The sequence below is a fragment of the Argiope bruennichi genome, chromosome 3 (genome assembly GCF_947563725.1).
Source record: "Argiope bruennichi chromosome 3, qqArgBrue1.1, whole genome shotgun sequence".
Classification (NCBI taxonomy): Eukaryota; Metazoa; Arthropoda; class Arachnida; order Araneae; family Araneidae; genus Argiope; species Argiope bruennichi.
The window spans coordinates 4,711,776-4,726,360 of record NC_079153.1 but is presented as its reverse complement, the minus strand read 5'-3'; the positions used below and the strand labels follow the sequence as shown (position 1 = coordinate 4,726,360).

General features: G+C 29.2%; 1 protein-coding gene across 1 annotated transcript in view; it reads right to left on the bottom strand.

Annotated features, from left to right (window-relative positions):
• LOC129964288 (muscle calcium channel subunit alpha-1-like) overlaps positions 1-14,585 on the bottom strand; it is a 293,395-nt gene that overhangs the window by 77,500 nt on the left and 201,310 nt on the right. The window contains exons 6-10 of the mRNA XM_056079056.1: positions 12,557-12,709; positions 7,389-7,582; positions 6,249-6,352; positions 3,601-3,716; positions 3,207-3,257 (exon numbers count right to left, since the gene is read on the bottom strand). Coding sequence (XP_055935031.1) covers positions 3,207-3,257; positions 3,601-3,716; positions 6,249-6,352; positions 7,389-7,582; positions 12,557-12,709 — 618 coding nt within the window. The remainder of the gene's footprint in view (positions 1-3,206; positions 3,258-3,600; positions 3,717-6,248; positions 6,353-7,388; positions 7,583-12,556; positions 12,710-14,585) is intronic.

Genomic DNA, 14,585 nt, shown 5'->3' with positions numbered 1-14,585 from the left:
CATAGTTTTACTTAGGAAGAATAATTGGTAAAATTCGAATTTCTCTCTTCGATCGTTCTTTATTTTTCTTCTAGAAAAGAGTTTAGAATTCATATGCTGAGTTCTTTTATTGCTATTGGATGTATGTATTGATAACGACAGCAAGAATTTTTATTTTCCTAGAGATGCAAGAATATTTTACGATATTCTAAATACCGGACATTGTCGTGAAAATATTGTAATAGTGTTTTTGGAATTTTGAGCTAATAGGAGATAAACTTTTCATATTTAGATATTATCTAAAAGACTTATGAAACAGGAAGGGTGAGAGATCTCTAAACAATTTTTTAATCACATTTTGTCATAAAATGGTGCCTAACACCGAGAGAAATGTGGTTATTCTACTGACCATTGATCTTCTAAACGAACGACATCACATTTCTAAGCCGTTGCTCTTAGTAATGTCTTTTTCCTTAGTGAATCCGATTGCTTCACCAACTACAAAGTCATATAATGATTTAAATTTTAAGTTATGACATAAATAAATTCTGAAACGGGACAAAGCAAAATGAAGTCTTATTTTTATTCATTTTTGTGAGAATGCAATCTTTCTAACTTTATTCGAGGGCGAATTATTGGTTTTTTAGAGTTTTTCCTGACTGCTGATCTCCAAAAACAAATTGAGTCTTTCCACCATCAAGCCTCTTATTTCCTATAAGTTTTTAAAAAAGGATTAATAAGTAATTTTTTTCACATAAAAGCCTTCTATGGATAGACGAGTCCTTCTGCTTTAACAAAGACATCCGAATTGTGCTAAAAGAATAAAGAAAATTTTATCATCTGAAGCTTCGAAGGTTTTAAATCTGGCACCTTAACCAACAAGTAACATTTATCTTGCTGTCCCGAAGAACCCATGATTGAGTAGTTACTTCCCTTTTTTAAATCAGAAAGTCTAATAAAAAATAAAATAAAATAAAATGAATCTGAAAAGGAACAAGAGGAAGGAAAGAATCCTTCGAAAGTAGCGCAGTCGACAGAAAAGGAATCCCATTCTCACCTCCATTAATGATCGCTTCTTAAATGATCTTTTGCTTTCTTTTTCACTATCCAGAGGAAACCGAAAGTAGACTGTTTTAAGGAGAATTTCTCCATTTCTCCTTAAAAATGACGTTTATCTTCTAAGTCTAGTGTCTAGTTGTCTTAGAAACTGAATATTAACACTATCTTGAATAAAAAAATGCCCCACATTTTTCGTTTTAAAATTATTTGTATCAGATTGTTCTTTTTTTAATTATAAGCGAGGAACTCATATTAAAAAATATATTACATAAGAACATTTCCTTTAAAAACTAGTTTATAAATAAGTGTCCTTCCAATTAATATAGTTTGATTATCCTAAATTGGCAGGATATGTGAATTAATTTTTTTCGGATCATATTCGTTATTTATTATTAAAAAGTATGGAAATTTTCATATTTTTTTAAATATATATGGATATTTACATACAAATGTAACGATTAAAAGAAGAAGACAAACAATATAAATATTTCCATGTAAAAATGTAATAATTAAAAGAAGAAGGCAAAGTTACAAACCATAAATACATTAGTTCTAGATTTTGCTTTCAGGAACAGTCATTTTCTAGAATGAATCGTGAATAGTGCGATTAGATATCCAAAGGCGATCTAAGTTCGTAACACTGCCCCTGAAATCTGCCCGTTTTCTTTTTACTTATAATCAAAATGCTGATTCAAAATCTAAAAAATATCAATGAGATTTAATAAAAATGTAATTGAGTGTGAAAACTGTTCTCTCACGCTTTTTATTCCGCAAAAAACGTAGTCATTCAAAATTTGTTCGTTATGGTTTTTCATAATCATAATTTCTTTGAAAATTATTCATTTACTTTATATGTAAGTTCGCGCTGTTATTAGTATTAATATTAAGTATAGTCCCAAAATACTCCATTTTCCAATCTTTTCTCTGTGAATCTCTTTCTCTTTCAAAATTTTTTTCAATGTTCCAAATTAAACTTCATAAAAATGAAAGAAGTCCAGGAAATTTTAGTTTATCATCTCAAGAAAAGCGATTTTTCATGGGTCATTTTTGATTGATATTTTGTCATAGTAACAACTCTACAAAGATCTGTATGTAAAATAATTTTTCATTAAAGTGGATACTTGTAGAAACTAGTACATGTAATTACACTATATAGAAACAATAATCAAATGTATCCATTGATATAGCAACTAATGGTTGAAAAATAAATAAGATTAGTATTTCAAATTTAAAACATTTTGCGTGAAGTTTTATTTGTAATATAAAAAAATATTGCATTGATTTATGCCATAATTTAAATACATGATTAAACAAAGAATGCGAAAATAATTCATTCTGATTATAATTTGGGCCCGATGTTTCTCTTGATTTTTAAAGAATTAATAACAACGAAGCTTTGAGAGAATTTATGGGTATTCAAATTTTAAAGGCATAATCTTAAAGAAAAAGAATAATGTTACTAAAATTTTTTTTGCATATTTTTCAAATTTTGTTTTTAAGTGCATGGAGCCCAAATATCAAACAGTACTATCATCAGCCCAATCGTTTCAACAACCTTAACGGAACCAACGAAAAGTAAGAATCGGTATCACACTTTCGCATTTAATCATACTCGTAATATATTTATCAAAAGTATTAAATACCATGAGGGAAAAAACTAAAAACTATTATTACTAATATTTCGAAACGGCATCAAACTAGCACAGTTAAACAAAATGAAACTGGTTTTATTTCGGTTTAAAAAGCTATATTTCTCCAAACTTATAACTGAGATTCGAATATAAAACAAGATTAAATCATTGTTCAAAGAAAACTTATGTTATTTCTCTTCTGTATTTTATTATGATTAACTTATCACAATATGTTTATCCTCTTGAAAATAAAAAAAGAAATTTGAATTTATTATTAACTGGTATAGGTATTTCATTCTGTTTTTGTATAAAATATGCATTTTGTATACTTTTTAAAAATCTTTTTTTTTTCTTTTATAATCTTTTTCTTCGTTTTTAGTTTCCCAGTTTTCTATTCTACTACGGCTGTTTAAAAAAACATAACGATCATCCGAAAAAATACAAATATTACACTAAACTTTTATATATTAAAAGAAAATATAGCTTGTAAATAGAGAATCAGACAATAATTTAAAAAAAAAAGACACATAAACTTACTGTTTCTACTAGACCCTTCTTTATTTTCCTTATCATCTTGTTCTATGTCTTCTGCATAAAGAAAATGAAGAAACGTATAAGATAAAAATTAATTCCGATATTATTACATTAAATTATTCTTAATATTACTTATTTGTTTTAACAAACGATAAAGAGATATTTTGTCAATTTTTTTAATAAGTAGGAATTAAAAAAACATTCATTTAATGAAATAAATACTAATTTTATCGATTTAAGTGATTTTGAATTTTTATTAATAAATGTGACAAATTTGTAATATATAAATTCATATTAAAAACATCCTTTTGTCCTTAATTTAATTGCAATGAGCATGATAAAAAAAATCGTAATTTGCTCAGCTAATTGTAATGAAATAAGTTCAAAAATTCCTTACCTCCTTGCGTAATCCATTCTAAATAGCCGCGCAAATCATCTTCAATTTGTTGCTTTTCCCTAAGTTTATGGAAGTCCCCCCGAGCTTTGGCTTTTTCTCTTTCTTTAGAAAATTCGCTGAAATTTAAAAATAGTGCTTTAGGTATAGGTACATAGAATATTATGCAAGTTTAGTTTAGTTTAGTTATATTAACGTCCCGTTTTAAAGAAATATTGTGGGACGGGCCTCATAATTTTGAATCGTGGTCAGATGACAAGAACGACATTTGAACTGCACCTCCTCGCCTAACTTCCACACCACACTAGCGAGGACGTTCGGCCCCGACGGATTTAACGTGCACCAAACCCCCTTACACGACTATTCTTTGGTGGAATCGGGTCTCGAGCTTGAAACTCTCCGGTTCCAAAATCGGGACCTTACTACCAGGACACCTCGTGCCCCGAAGTTACATCTGAAGGAACTAATGGAATAAAATATAAACAATATCCCAGATAAAGCAGCTGGTCGATAAGAGACGCTTAAGATTTTTTGATTAATAAAAATACTATTACTCAACGTGATTTAATGCATTGTGTGATGGAGTAAAGAAAGAGTTCCTAATTCAATTACTCGAGTAATTTAACGCAATAATTAATGCAAATATTTGCACTGAATGTCTTAAGTACTTCATATATTATATGCACATTATAAATTAATTTATATATATTTATTAGATTTTAAATTCGCATAAATATGAAATCATAACAATTCTGTAAAAGAAACGAGATTAACTAGTACGGAAAGCATATACAGAGACAGTTTTGAAATCTTGAAAAATAATAGCCTCCGGATTTTTATATATTTCAGTCCAGAACGATTTTCCTAAGTCAGAAATTTGGAATGACATCTGCCAGTCATTCTACATTTATGCGAAATAAACAAAATAAAATAAGAAATGAAGTTTAAATGGACAAAATCTCATTAACAGATTTTACTTTAAAACTGCCAATAAGTATAAAAGTTTTGCTGAATTTAAATTATTTCATATAAAAATAGTGATTTCATCAGATTTTAAATTCGCATAAATATGAAATCATTACAATTCTCTAAAAGAAACGAAACGTTAACTAGTATTGCTCACTCATAGATAGAGAATTTAAGTATAAAAGAAAAACTTGCAATAGTTTCGCGTCCTGTAATGACGCAGAGCAAAGGATGAGGATATTTTTAACTCCACCCTGCGTTACAGACCGTAGTAAAAGGCTATAGATACTAACAGAATATTTCAATATTTTAATTTTTTAAAAATATCTTAAAAATTATCTGACAGCAATGAAAAGAACTAAAAGGCAACAAGACAGTGTAAAAGAGGAAACACGTTTAGTGACGTTCAAACATTAAATAAAACTCACAGCAAAATTACTACTTTCTTATCGATCGGTGCGTTACTGATGCATTTTGGCATATTTGCCTGTGTGAAGATGCTATTAAGTAATTAATTTTTTGACGAAACTGGCAAAATACCATCTAATTCTTTTAAAATAGGAACAATACGCACTTGCTTTCAAGCCAAAGAAAATATTGACTCCAAACATTCAAAATGTACGAGCATTCTTATATTAGAGTTTGGAAAATTTAACTTTGTGTCAAAACAACCCTTCAGCATAGAAAAAGAAAAATATATGCTTAAAATTCAAATTTACGTTTATTTTATTTAATTCAATGGACAAATGAACGAAACCTTTTTAAATAACAACATTAGTTTTATTTTATTTACTCCTCTTTGCTTATTATGAATTTCGAGAGAAAAACCAAAACAAGAAGTCTTTTTTCAAATATATACAAATCACTGTTGCCACCAATCTTACTAAAACTTTGCTGTTTTTGAAGAATATATAATTTTGGGAATTTCAATCATTAAAAGGATTTTATATAGTATGTAATTACTACAGGGACTAAACAAATACTGTTCAATCCCTACAATCGGAGTACTTATTAGCATTTTCTAGTTTTAATAAATTTTCTTTTATATATTTCCAGCTTCAATAAATTTTATTTCTTAAATTCTTTTTTTTTTGCTTCTGTATTAAAATATTGATTGAAAACTTTCTTGGAATATTAAATTATACAATGAATTATTCTAGAATTTATGTTATATTCTAGAAAAGATTCAAAACTAGAATATTCTGGAATAATGTTTAATCAGATTAGAGATATTCAAAAGTTTGAATCATGAATAAATTGAATTCATAATCAAATCATAAGAATTCAAAACATTTACTATTCTGTAATATTATTAACCCTTCGCTTATAAAGACAAAAGGAATTCATGTTCCTATATAGAAAACTTTCCAAAAATGAATATTGTTTATTTAGCTTTAACAACCAATTTAAGAAAAGTGGAAATATGCTGATAATATTCATTTCTAAGAATAGATTATAAAAATATAGATGAGAAATTAGGCTGTAGAATATTTTTTTTTCTTAAGAATGTGGTTTAAAGGTTATTGAAAAATTAAAAATAACTTTCAAAAGAAATCGCATGTTAGTAAAAGTAATAATAAGGGCACCGAAAAAGCTAATTTTGTTATAATAAAAAGGAAAAAAAACCCATTCAGATTTTTAAGGCGATAACATTTTTCCTGTCAATGTGCAAGTAATGAACTTACCCACTTAAGACACCAAGAACAAGGTTGAGAACGAAGAAGGATCCAATTATGATTAAACTAATAAAATAAATCCAGGGCCACTCATTCCCGACAGAGTCATTTATCTGTAAGAAAACACCAAGAAATAGAAAGATAAGACTCCATTTTAAATGCTACTTGAGTTTCATTTTGTACTTTGCCAAATGGCAATGAATCACTCAAAATTATTAAAACTTTTAGTGTTTTAATGTGATGAGTTTTTCAGGTTCATTATAGATATGCGTATTATATTCATTACATGAATACATATTCGTAATTATTTTAAAATTCCTTTGTTAACATACGAGAAAGAATTTTAGTTTTTAAATTATCATTGATAAAATGAACTTCTTAATAAACTGTTATTATTCTTAATATTATTAGTTTTCTTTTAATTATTTTTTCTCAAAAAACTAAAGATAAAACCAGTTATCGTGTAAGTATTAGGATTCCATAGAAATATTTAAAATAAATAAGGGTTTGAATCAAATTTATATTAAATTTTAGTTTCTTTATTTTAGAATATTTAGGAATTTTCTTTCATCATGTCTATCGCACTCTTTTTAGCAACTCATGCTCTTAAGACATTGTTTTAACATCGGGGATTTGGATAAAAACAAATATTTTCTTCTGTTTTGTATAGTAATTTAACGTTTCTATTTCATTCTATTCAAGAATTTTATTCAAAAATATTATGTTTTAATCTTTGTATATTTCATAATGCTTTAGATTATATTACACAATTTATAATTATTAATTTTTTTTCATAATTCTTTATAGAAAGTTTGTAGAATCATATAATCCATTTTTCCTTAAATTATCTACCAGATGGTGTCGTTATGGGGGAATCAAAATTAAACAAAATTGATTTATAATTGAATTCTGAAAATATTAAAATATTAAATTACAATCAAAGATGCAAATCTGTAAAAAATTTTAAAACATTAATACATTCCCTATTTGCACAAAATACCCATGGACATTGCTACGACATCATCTTCATCAGAATATCGAGGAACATGTGGAGATGTCTTGTACTGATACGGACAGAATGAGAGCAACTCATTACATTTTTATAAATAAATATAAAAGTTACATAGATGAAAGGAATGAATGGCTCACGTTGTACAGCACATTCGTCCATCCCTCGTTGGTGACGCATTGGAAGACGGTGAGCATGGCAAGCCCGAAGTTGTCAAAGTTCGTGATGCCGAAATTCGGACCTTCCCAGTATCCCATACACACTTCATTGTTGCTGATGTTGCAGTGGAAACCGTTCTCCCCGCACGGGTGCGGCTCTTCTAAGGCAGTCTCTCCTGCAACGAACCAGTATCAATTAACAATGCTTTCAAATATTTAAGGGTGGGATACACGATGTGTCTGCTTAATTACTTGCCCGAAAGATGATTACAAGGAGACATTTCTGATAATGGAGAGGATGTGGAATGATAATAATGATGCGATCATTTAAGGGTGGTTTTTATATAAAGAGCGGGCATAAACTAGTTGAGGAGAAAGAGTATTTATTATGAGCAACAAAGAGATATAGTGGAACACAAAGTTTATCATTTTTCTCGAATGTTCGGAGCAAATGTCCTTTATTATTGTGAAAATGTATTGCTGCGAAATTAAATCTTCATGTCCATCAAATCAAGTGCACAACAAGCAGAATGAAATACACGGGGACCTTTTCTTGCCTTTCAGATGGAAATGCTGTTGTAGTATAATGAATACCATGGAATATAAGAAACATTTGCTTTTTCAACGTCTTTATAAACCTATTTTTCTTTAAAAAATGAAGAAAGAATAACGAACAATTGCTTGATACACTTTATTTCAATGAAAATTTGAATCAACTCGGGTCAAGTCTTCGCAAACTTCGGAATAATTAATATCCATTAACCTGTTATCTCGAAAGGAATAGTTTATAAATTTTCTAATTAGTTTGTATTGACGCCTTATTTCTTTGTAATCCTATTTTACAATTAATAAATAAGTTTCCAATGGAAATCTTTCAGTTGCACACCATTGAGGAATTTTTAACTCATTTCAAAATGCCTATTTTGAAATAAAGTTGAATAAGAAATAAATTATTCAAAAATTCTTAAGCAGTATTCTTCTAATAATATTATTTCCCGATTACTAACAAATGAAATCTTATACTAAGCAATATTTTTGCCGAAATATGGCCCTAAATGTATAAAATTTTTATCGAAATGAAATATATTATTGATGAACATTTTCCATTTAGTTATATATAGCAAATTTATTATTACAAATAGCATGCTATTTACAATTAGTGAATTAGAAATCCACAAAACAATCATTGATATCTGATTGCATAAACGCACCCAGTCCATAGAACTGCTAAAACTCGAAACATAATCTTTCTCCATAACATATTTACGAATTTCAAGAAAAAGGTAAAAAACTTAATAAAACAGTGCAAATGGTAAAAAGAAAGCAACTAAATTAAATGTTTAAGAAATGTACAATATTTTCATTCAATATGCATGGTAAGTATATAGATAAAATAATTTGTGTCAACGATTAAAAAACTGTTCGTGAATTTTCTCGTACATTTAAGCCTACATATTGATTAAAATATTTCTAACCTGCAATAATATAAATATTACATATATATATATGCATGTAACCGAAAATGATCGAATTTTGGCAAATGTCAATTTCAATGATGAATGTAGACACACAACAAATACGTATCATTATTCTGAATTCGACACTATTTACTATCGGTATTCAATATATACTGATGGAGGATGTTAAACAAACATATTTTTTCTTTAACATTCAACATTATTTATAATATATATTCATATTATAATTATTCTTTCATATTATAATATATGCCAAAATAGGAAAAAGTCTAAATAACCATAGAAGTAAATAAATTTCTAAATCTAAAACGAACAGTACATTCGAAAGAATATAATACCATTAATAAATCAATGCATACTTTATATGATGAACGTTATACAGTGTTATTTATTATAATACTTTAAACAGTAATTATATTTAAAAACACAAGAAACCCATACTCTTACAGCTGCGTTTTGTTCGGGAACATGTTGGTGTACTGAACTGACCAGAACTTGGTTTCGCAGTAACATCTTTATTAGACGCATTGCGTTTCTTTTGACATAAATTTAAATACAGCGTTACAATTTAATTTCTAATAATAATAAAGATGAAAGAGTGTATGCGTGTGTTGGCGCTCATTAGGCCAGACTGTTTGACTTAGAGTTACCGAACATGGCACTGTAATGATTCAGCTTCTTCCTGGGTGACCACTGTGACATTCCTTTTTCCCACACTCGATAATTTACATTCCGGGCCATTCTTCATCAACGAAACTCCCACAGTGTTAAGTGCCTCCAGATTGCCAAATGGAAGACCCTCCTTTTAAGTACGGTCGTCTGGCCAATTAGTGCTAATCCAGATAAGGAACCACACGTGCGTTTCCCAGGGAAATAAATCGTGTCTTCGAAAGGCGAGAGTGTCAAACACTCCAGATGTCCTTCATTTTTCCCATTGTGGAGGGTGGATCATCAATGGACATTTCCCACGGGCGACCAGAGACGATTCAGGTTGTTCTGAACGGTGATTGGGTAACAGGGAGTGGACAGGAAAGGTGGAGTCTGAGAGAAAGATAAAAGGTGAGATTTTTCGGAAGAAGAAGGGGAGAGGAGCTTGGTATGAAGTGGACTTCTGAGAAAAATTCAACCCGAAGGAAATTCGGTGGATTCCTAGAGCTAACCCTGCAGTAGCCTGAGACGCCAACCGCCTGTTAGCTGTTCTTGTGAAGGCGTTTTCTCCAAATTTGTTCGAGGAACTACTCTTGTTTAAATTTCGTGCTATAAATAGCATCATTCATTTAACCTAGATGAGAAAGAGTTGTTTTTATGTAATAAAGCTGTAAATAAAGAATTTCATCATAATGCTACCTGTTATTCGATCGAGACTTTACAGCACATATGTATTTTGGAAAGTGGGAATGTGCATCTCGGAGCGATGTTTTTTGAATTTTAATTAATGAAATAAAGCTAAAGTTTGTATTTTCTCTTCGATATTTCCGAAATTATTGTTGCATTTCAAAATTTAAAATATTCTCTTCTTGATGGCACCCATTTAATAACAGGGCACATTTTTTATGAATTTTGGTGATTTAAAAATGTATTTTTTTCTCCCGAATTTCCAATATTAGAGTTCGTTGCCCTGAAATTTAAATCGTGGGATTTTTTTTTCTCCTGTAGAAAGCTAGAAAAGATTCTGTTTAATAAATGTGCAGTTTACAGGATTAATAAAAAAAAATGAAATTAGAGTGTCACGACATTTAGATGAACCGGATATTTACTTTTATAATAGCGCTGTGATTTTATGGGGCTGTGTCTCTTCGAAAGGTCCATGCACACAATAAATCCACTTTCATAAGTTTCAGTCATTCACTACAACATACTTATTTCTTTCCTCTCCTCTCTCAAAAAACATTCTAAAACTTTTGCTGACTTTAAAATTTTTTTGAATAAGTTTATATCATGTTGCTTGTACTGCTGTTACGCAATGAACACAACTTTTTTAACTGATAAAAAGTTAAATGCATTCATTAACTAACTTATTGCTACAAAATGTTCACTAATATTTTCCTTATGGTGCATGGTATTTATTAACAAATTCTGAAAAAAAAAAACAAAAAACCGATTGTATCGTTTAGATTTCTATAGGCGGCAAAAACTTAACATTCCAGCTTGATTCGATATGTAATAAAAGGTCGATTCAAGCGATATAATAACCTCGTGGAAGACAACGCGCATGTTATCAATACGGAGCATTTAGCATGTCAATAAAGATAAAAAAAAAACATTGATTTACGCATTATCGTGTGAGCGTGTCTTTCCTCCATTCTAAAATGATTTCAAAATTTCTGATGAATGTCAGTGATTTCTGATGAATTTTTGATGAAACAGCTGATGAATGTCACATGACAACATGAATCGACTCATGTATCATGTATCCTCAACATGCAAAAATCATCCTTACTCATAGTTCTTAAGTCTAGCACTGTATTAACCGCACCATTTACGCGAGAAATAAAAAAGTAAAGCTACAATACCATGAAAGACCATGTGGAGCTAGAAGAGGAATGACCTAGACATTTACATTTTTAGCAGTACTAAGATTTTCATGAGCCTTGTATTCATGCTGATTTCGCATACACGATAAACAAAACAAGAATAAAGGTATTCAAATAATAGAAATGTAATGCCTGGCACAATTGGATGCTTAAAAATACTCCATTGAGTGCATCATGAATATCAGCTTAAGCATTAAACATTTAATTGAAATGAAACATAACCAGTACTCTTGGCGAAATAGCTGGTCGCCAAATACAGCTAGCAAAGCCATAAAAACTATTCTTAAGATTAATAATTATTTTAATAATAAAATATGCATAAAACAAGGTTTCACAAGATTGTTAACTGCAAATGAAAATAATTGATGCGTTATTGACAAATGAAACTCCTTTTCTTTGGACGGCAGCAGCAATAAAAGAAACGTTTAAAACTCGAACCGACGACGGAGCAGCCGTCAAATGCGTCACTGGGCCTGGCGGGTATGTGGCAGAATGGAAGAATGGCTCCCCTTTTTCACCGCTGATCGAAATCAAAATTTATGTATGCGCACCGGAAAGAAATGGGTTTTGAATGCCATCAGCACTTTAAATGCCTTTTTACTGGCTGAGCTGAAAGTTGTGCATTATGAGAATGAAGAAAGGACTAACATAATAGAAAATGCAAGCTGACATTAAGAGTGCTGTACTTTTAAAGGTTTCACATACCGAGGAATTTGACATTTCGATGGTTTTTCGTGTTTTTTGAACTGATATTAAGCATTAAAAAAAGGGATTTTCATTCTAATGTTGAGATGCATTTTTACACTGCGAAAATATTATTTTGATCAATACATACATTTTTAAAAAATGATTGAAAAAAAGAGATTTAACTACTACATTTAGATGTAAGTCTGTAAAAAAAAAAAAAAAAAAAAAATCGAAGTTTTATACAGATTTTCAAGATTTTCAAATCCGTACACATTGTTAAAATGGCTCTTTAGGGAATTTATACTTAAAATACAAATCCCGAGTAGCATCCCGGTAAGTAAAATAAATCTATCATTACAATAAAAAGTTTAAAAGCTTCTAAAAATATTTAGGAAAAAAAAAACAGAATAAAACTGTTCGGAAAATAATTTTTAAGAAGACAACATCTCACCTGTGATATTATTGAAACACGTTTCGTGCATTTTCCCGGAGAAGAGTTCTAGACCTATGATGGCGTAAATGATGATGACGAAGATGACGAGGAGAGCGATGTGAAGTAAGGGCACCATGGCACGAAGAATAGAATTTAAAACTACTTGAAGACCTGAAATAAATAACACATGTCTCTGCTAAAAACTAATTTTATTGGAAAATTACTATTGGAAATATAATAAGTAATTAAGTAATTCCATGAATGTCAATTTTACCATAAATCAAAAGTCTAATGATAAAAATTTTGTTATATTTATGAAAAACATAAAAATATTTAGGTAAAATTTTTAATATTTTGAATAATAATTTGCTTTATATAAGAAAAGAAAAAACATTAATAATGTTATTTATAAACATTTTCTACAAAAACGTATAAAACAAGTTAAGAGTGGATCATCCACCTCTTGAACCATATCTGTCATCCCCTCCTTGTTCATCCCTCATCTATTTTCTGACATTTATTATATGAGAAAATAAAAATGCCAAAATACTTTGACTTAAGTTATTTATCTCAATTTTAGTAATGGAAAAAAGAAAAATTTCATATTTGATAACAGCACAGAAAATTATACAAAAATAATTACTAAAATTATAACAATAATCATTTCGTTAATATTTTTATTTTTGTTCTTTCTGGCGTGTAAATGCCTCTTATTTAGTTAATTAGAATAAAATACTTTAGTGAATGAACTTTAACTCAATTATAATGAATTATATATATATATATATATATATATATATATATATATATATAATTGCTAAATACAAGAGATTAAATTTTAAATCTTTCACCAATTATACTTGTCATTTCATGAAGAAGGAGTCGATCTTCAAACACTCAATAACTGTACAAAGTGTAAAGAGTTAAGGTATCTTATTAGATAACATCAAACACCTACAACTTCTTTCTGTAGTGAAATGACCTAGGGCGAAGGATTACATAGACAAAGTAGGCAATGTTTTGGAGTTCAAATTTCATTACGGTTTTTTCATATCCATTTTATGCTACATTTCAATGAATGTAAAGACTGTAAAATTGTGCTTTTTGAAATTAAAATCAAATTTCGTTTACATTTTGAATTATTATTCTAACCACATTAAGCTATGATACGTACTCTATTAAGATTTATAATAAATTTTGTTTAAAGCTTTATCATTCCAAAAAATAATTAAAATAATAAGATTTTAAAATAATATGTCAATTAAAAATGAAACGAATTTTTTACTTTAAATTCTTTATGATAGCAAGTATGTTCTTAAAATTACATCTAGAAAGCTTTTTGTTTTATAATTTCAAACATGCCATCGTAAAATTCTCTGCCTTATAATTTCAAAATGTTCTGTCCTATAATTCTATAGCATTTAACTTTAAATTTTGCATTTTTTTTACACTCAATATACAGAAACCAACTTTTCTGAATGTGTACGGCAATTTCAGTTTGCCAAAATTATTCTATCTAGGGAAAAAAATCAATAAAATGCCTGTTTTTAGATATTAAGGGGAGAAAAAAGAAAATTCTGAAGCTTGCATTGTCTGAGAGTTCCGAGAGGGCTTCATCCGGTATTGTGTATCACTTCAATGTTAAATCATATACATCATTTCCTAATTGGATTCCAATAATTAATGTTTCTTAAGAGAGATGAAAGGTCAGAATATAGGTCCCACATTTTTAAATAATTCATTGAAGTTTCTTAGATAGAAAGAGAATCAATGTTTGTGGCAACTAATATATTCATGGTGAGCGAAACAACCTGCATCCATTACTGCAGTGTTACTTCTCGGATGAATGATTTATCTTTTTTGCTAAGTTTCTAGATCAATCTGGTCTTCACGATCTTCCTATAATGCAAAAAAAGAAAGATATGTTCAAGGCAGCATATTTTTTTAAAAAATTTAGGAACATTCTTTTGTCATTTGAGTAGGTAATTGGTACATAGGCTCCCACTTAACAAATGCCAGTCACTACCAAAGGGTGGAGCTGGTTCTT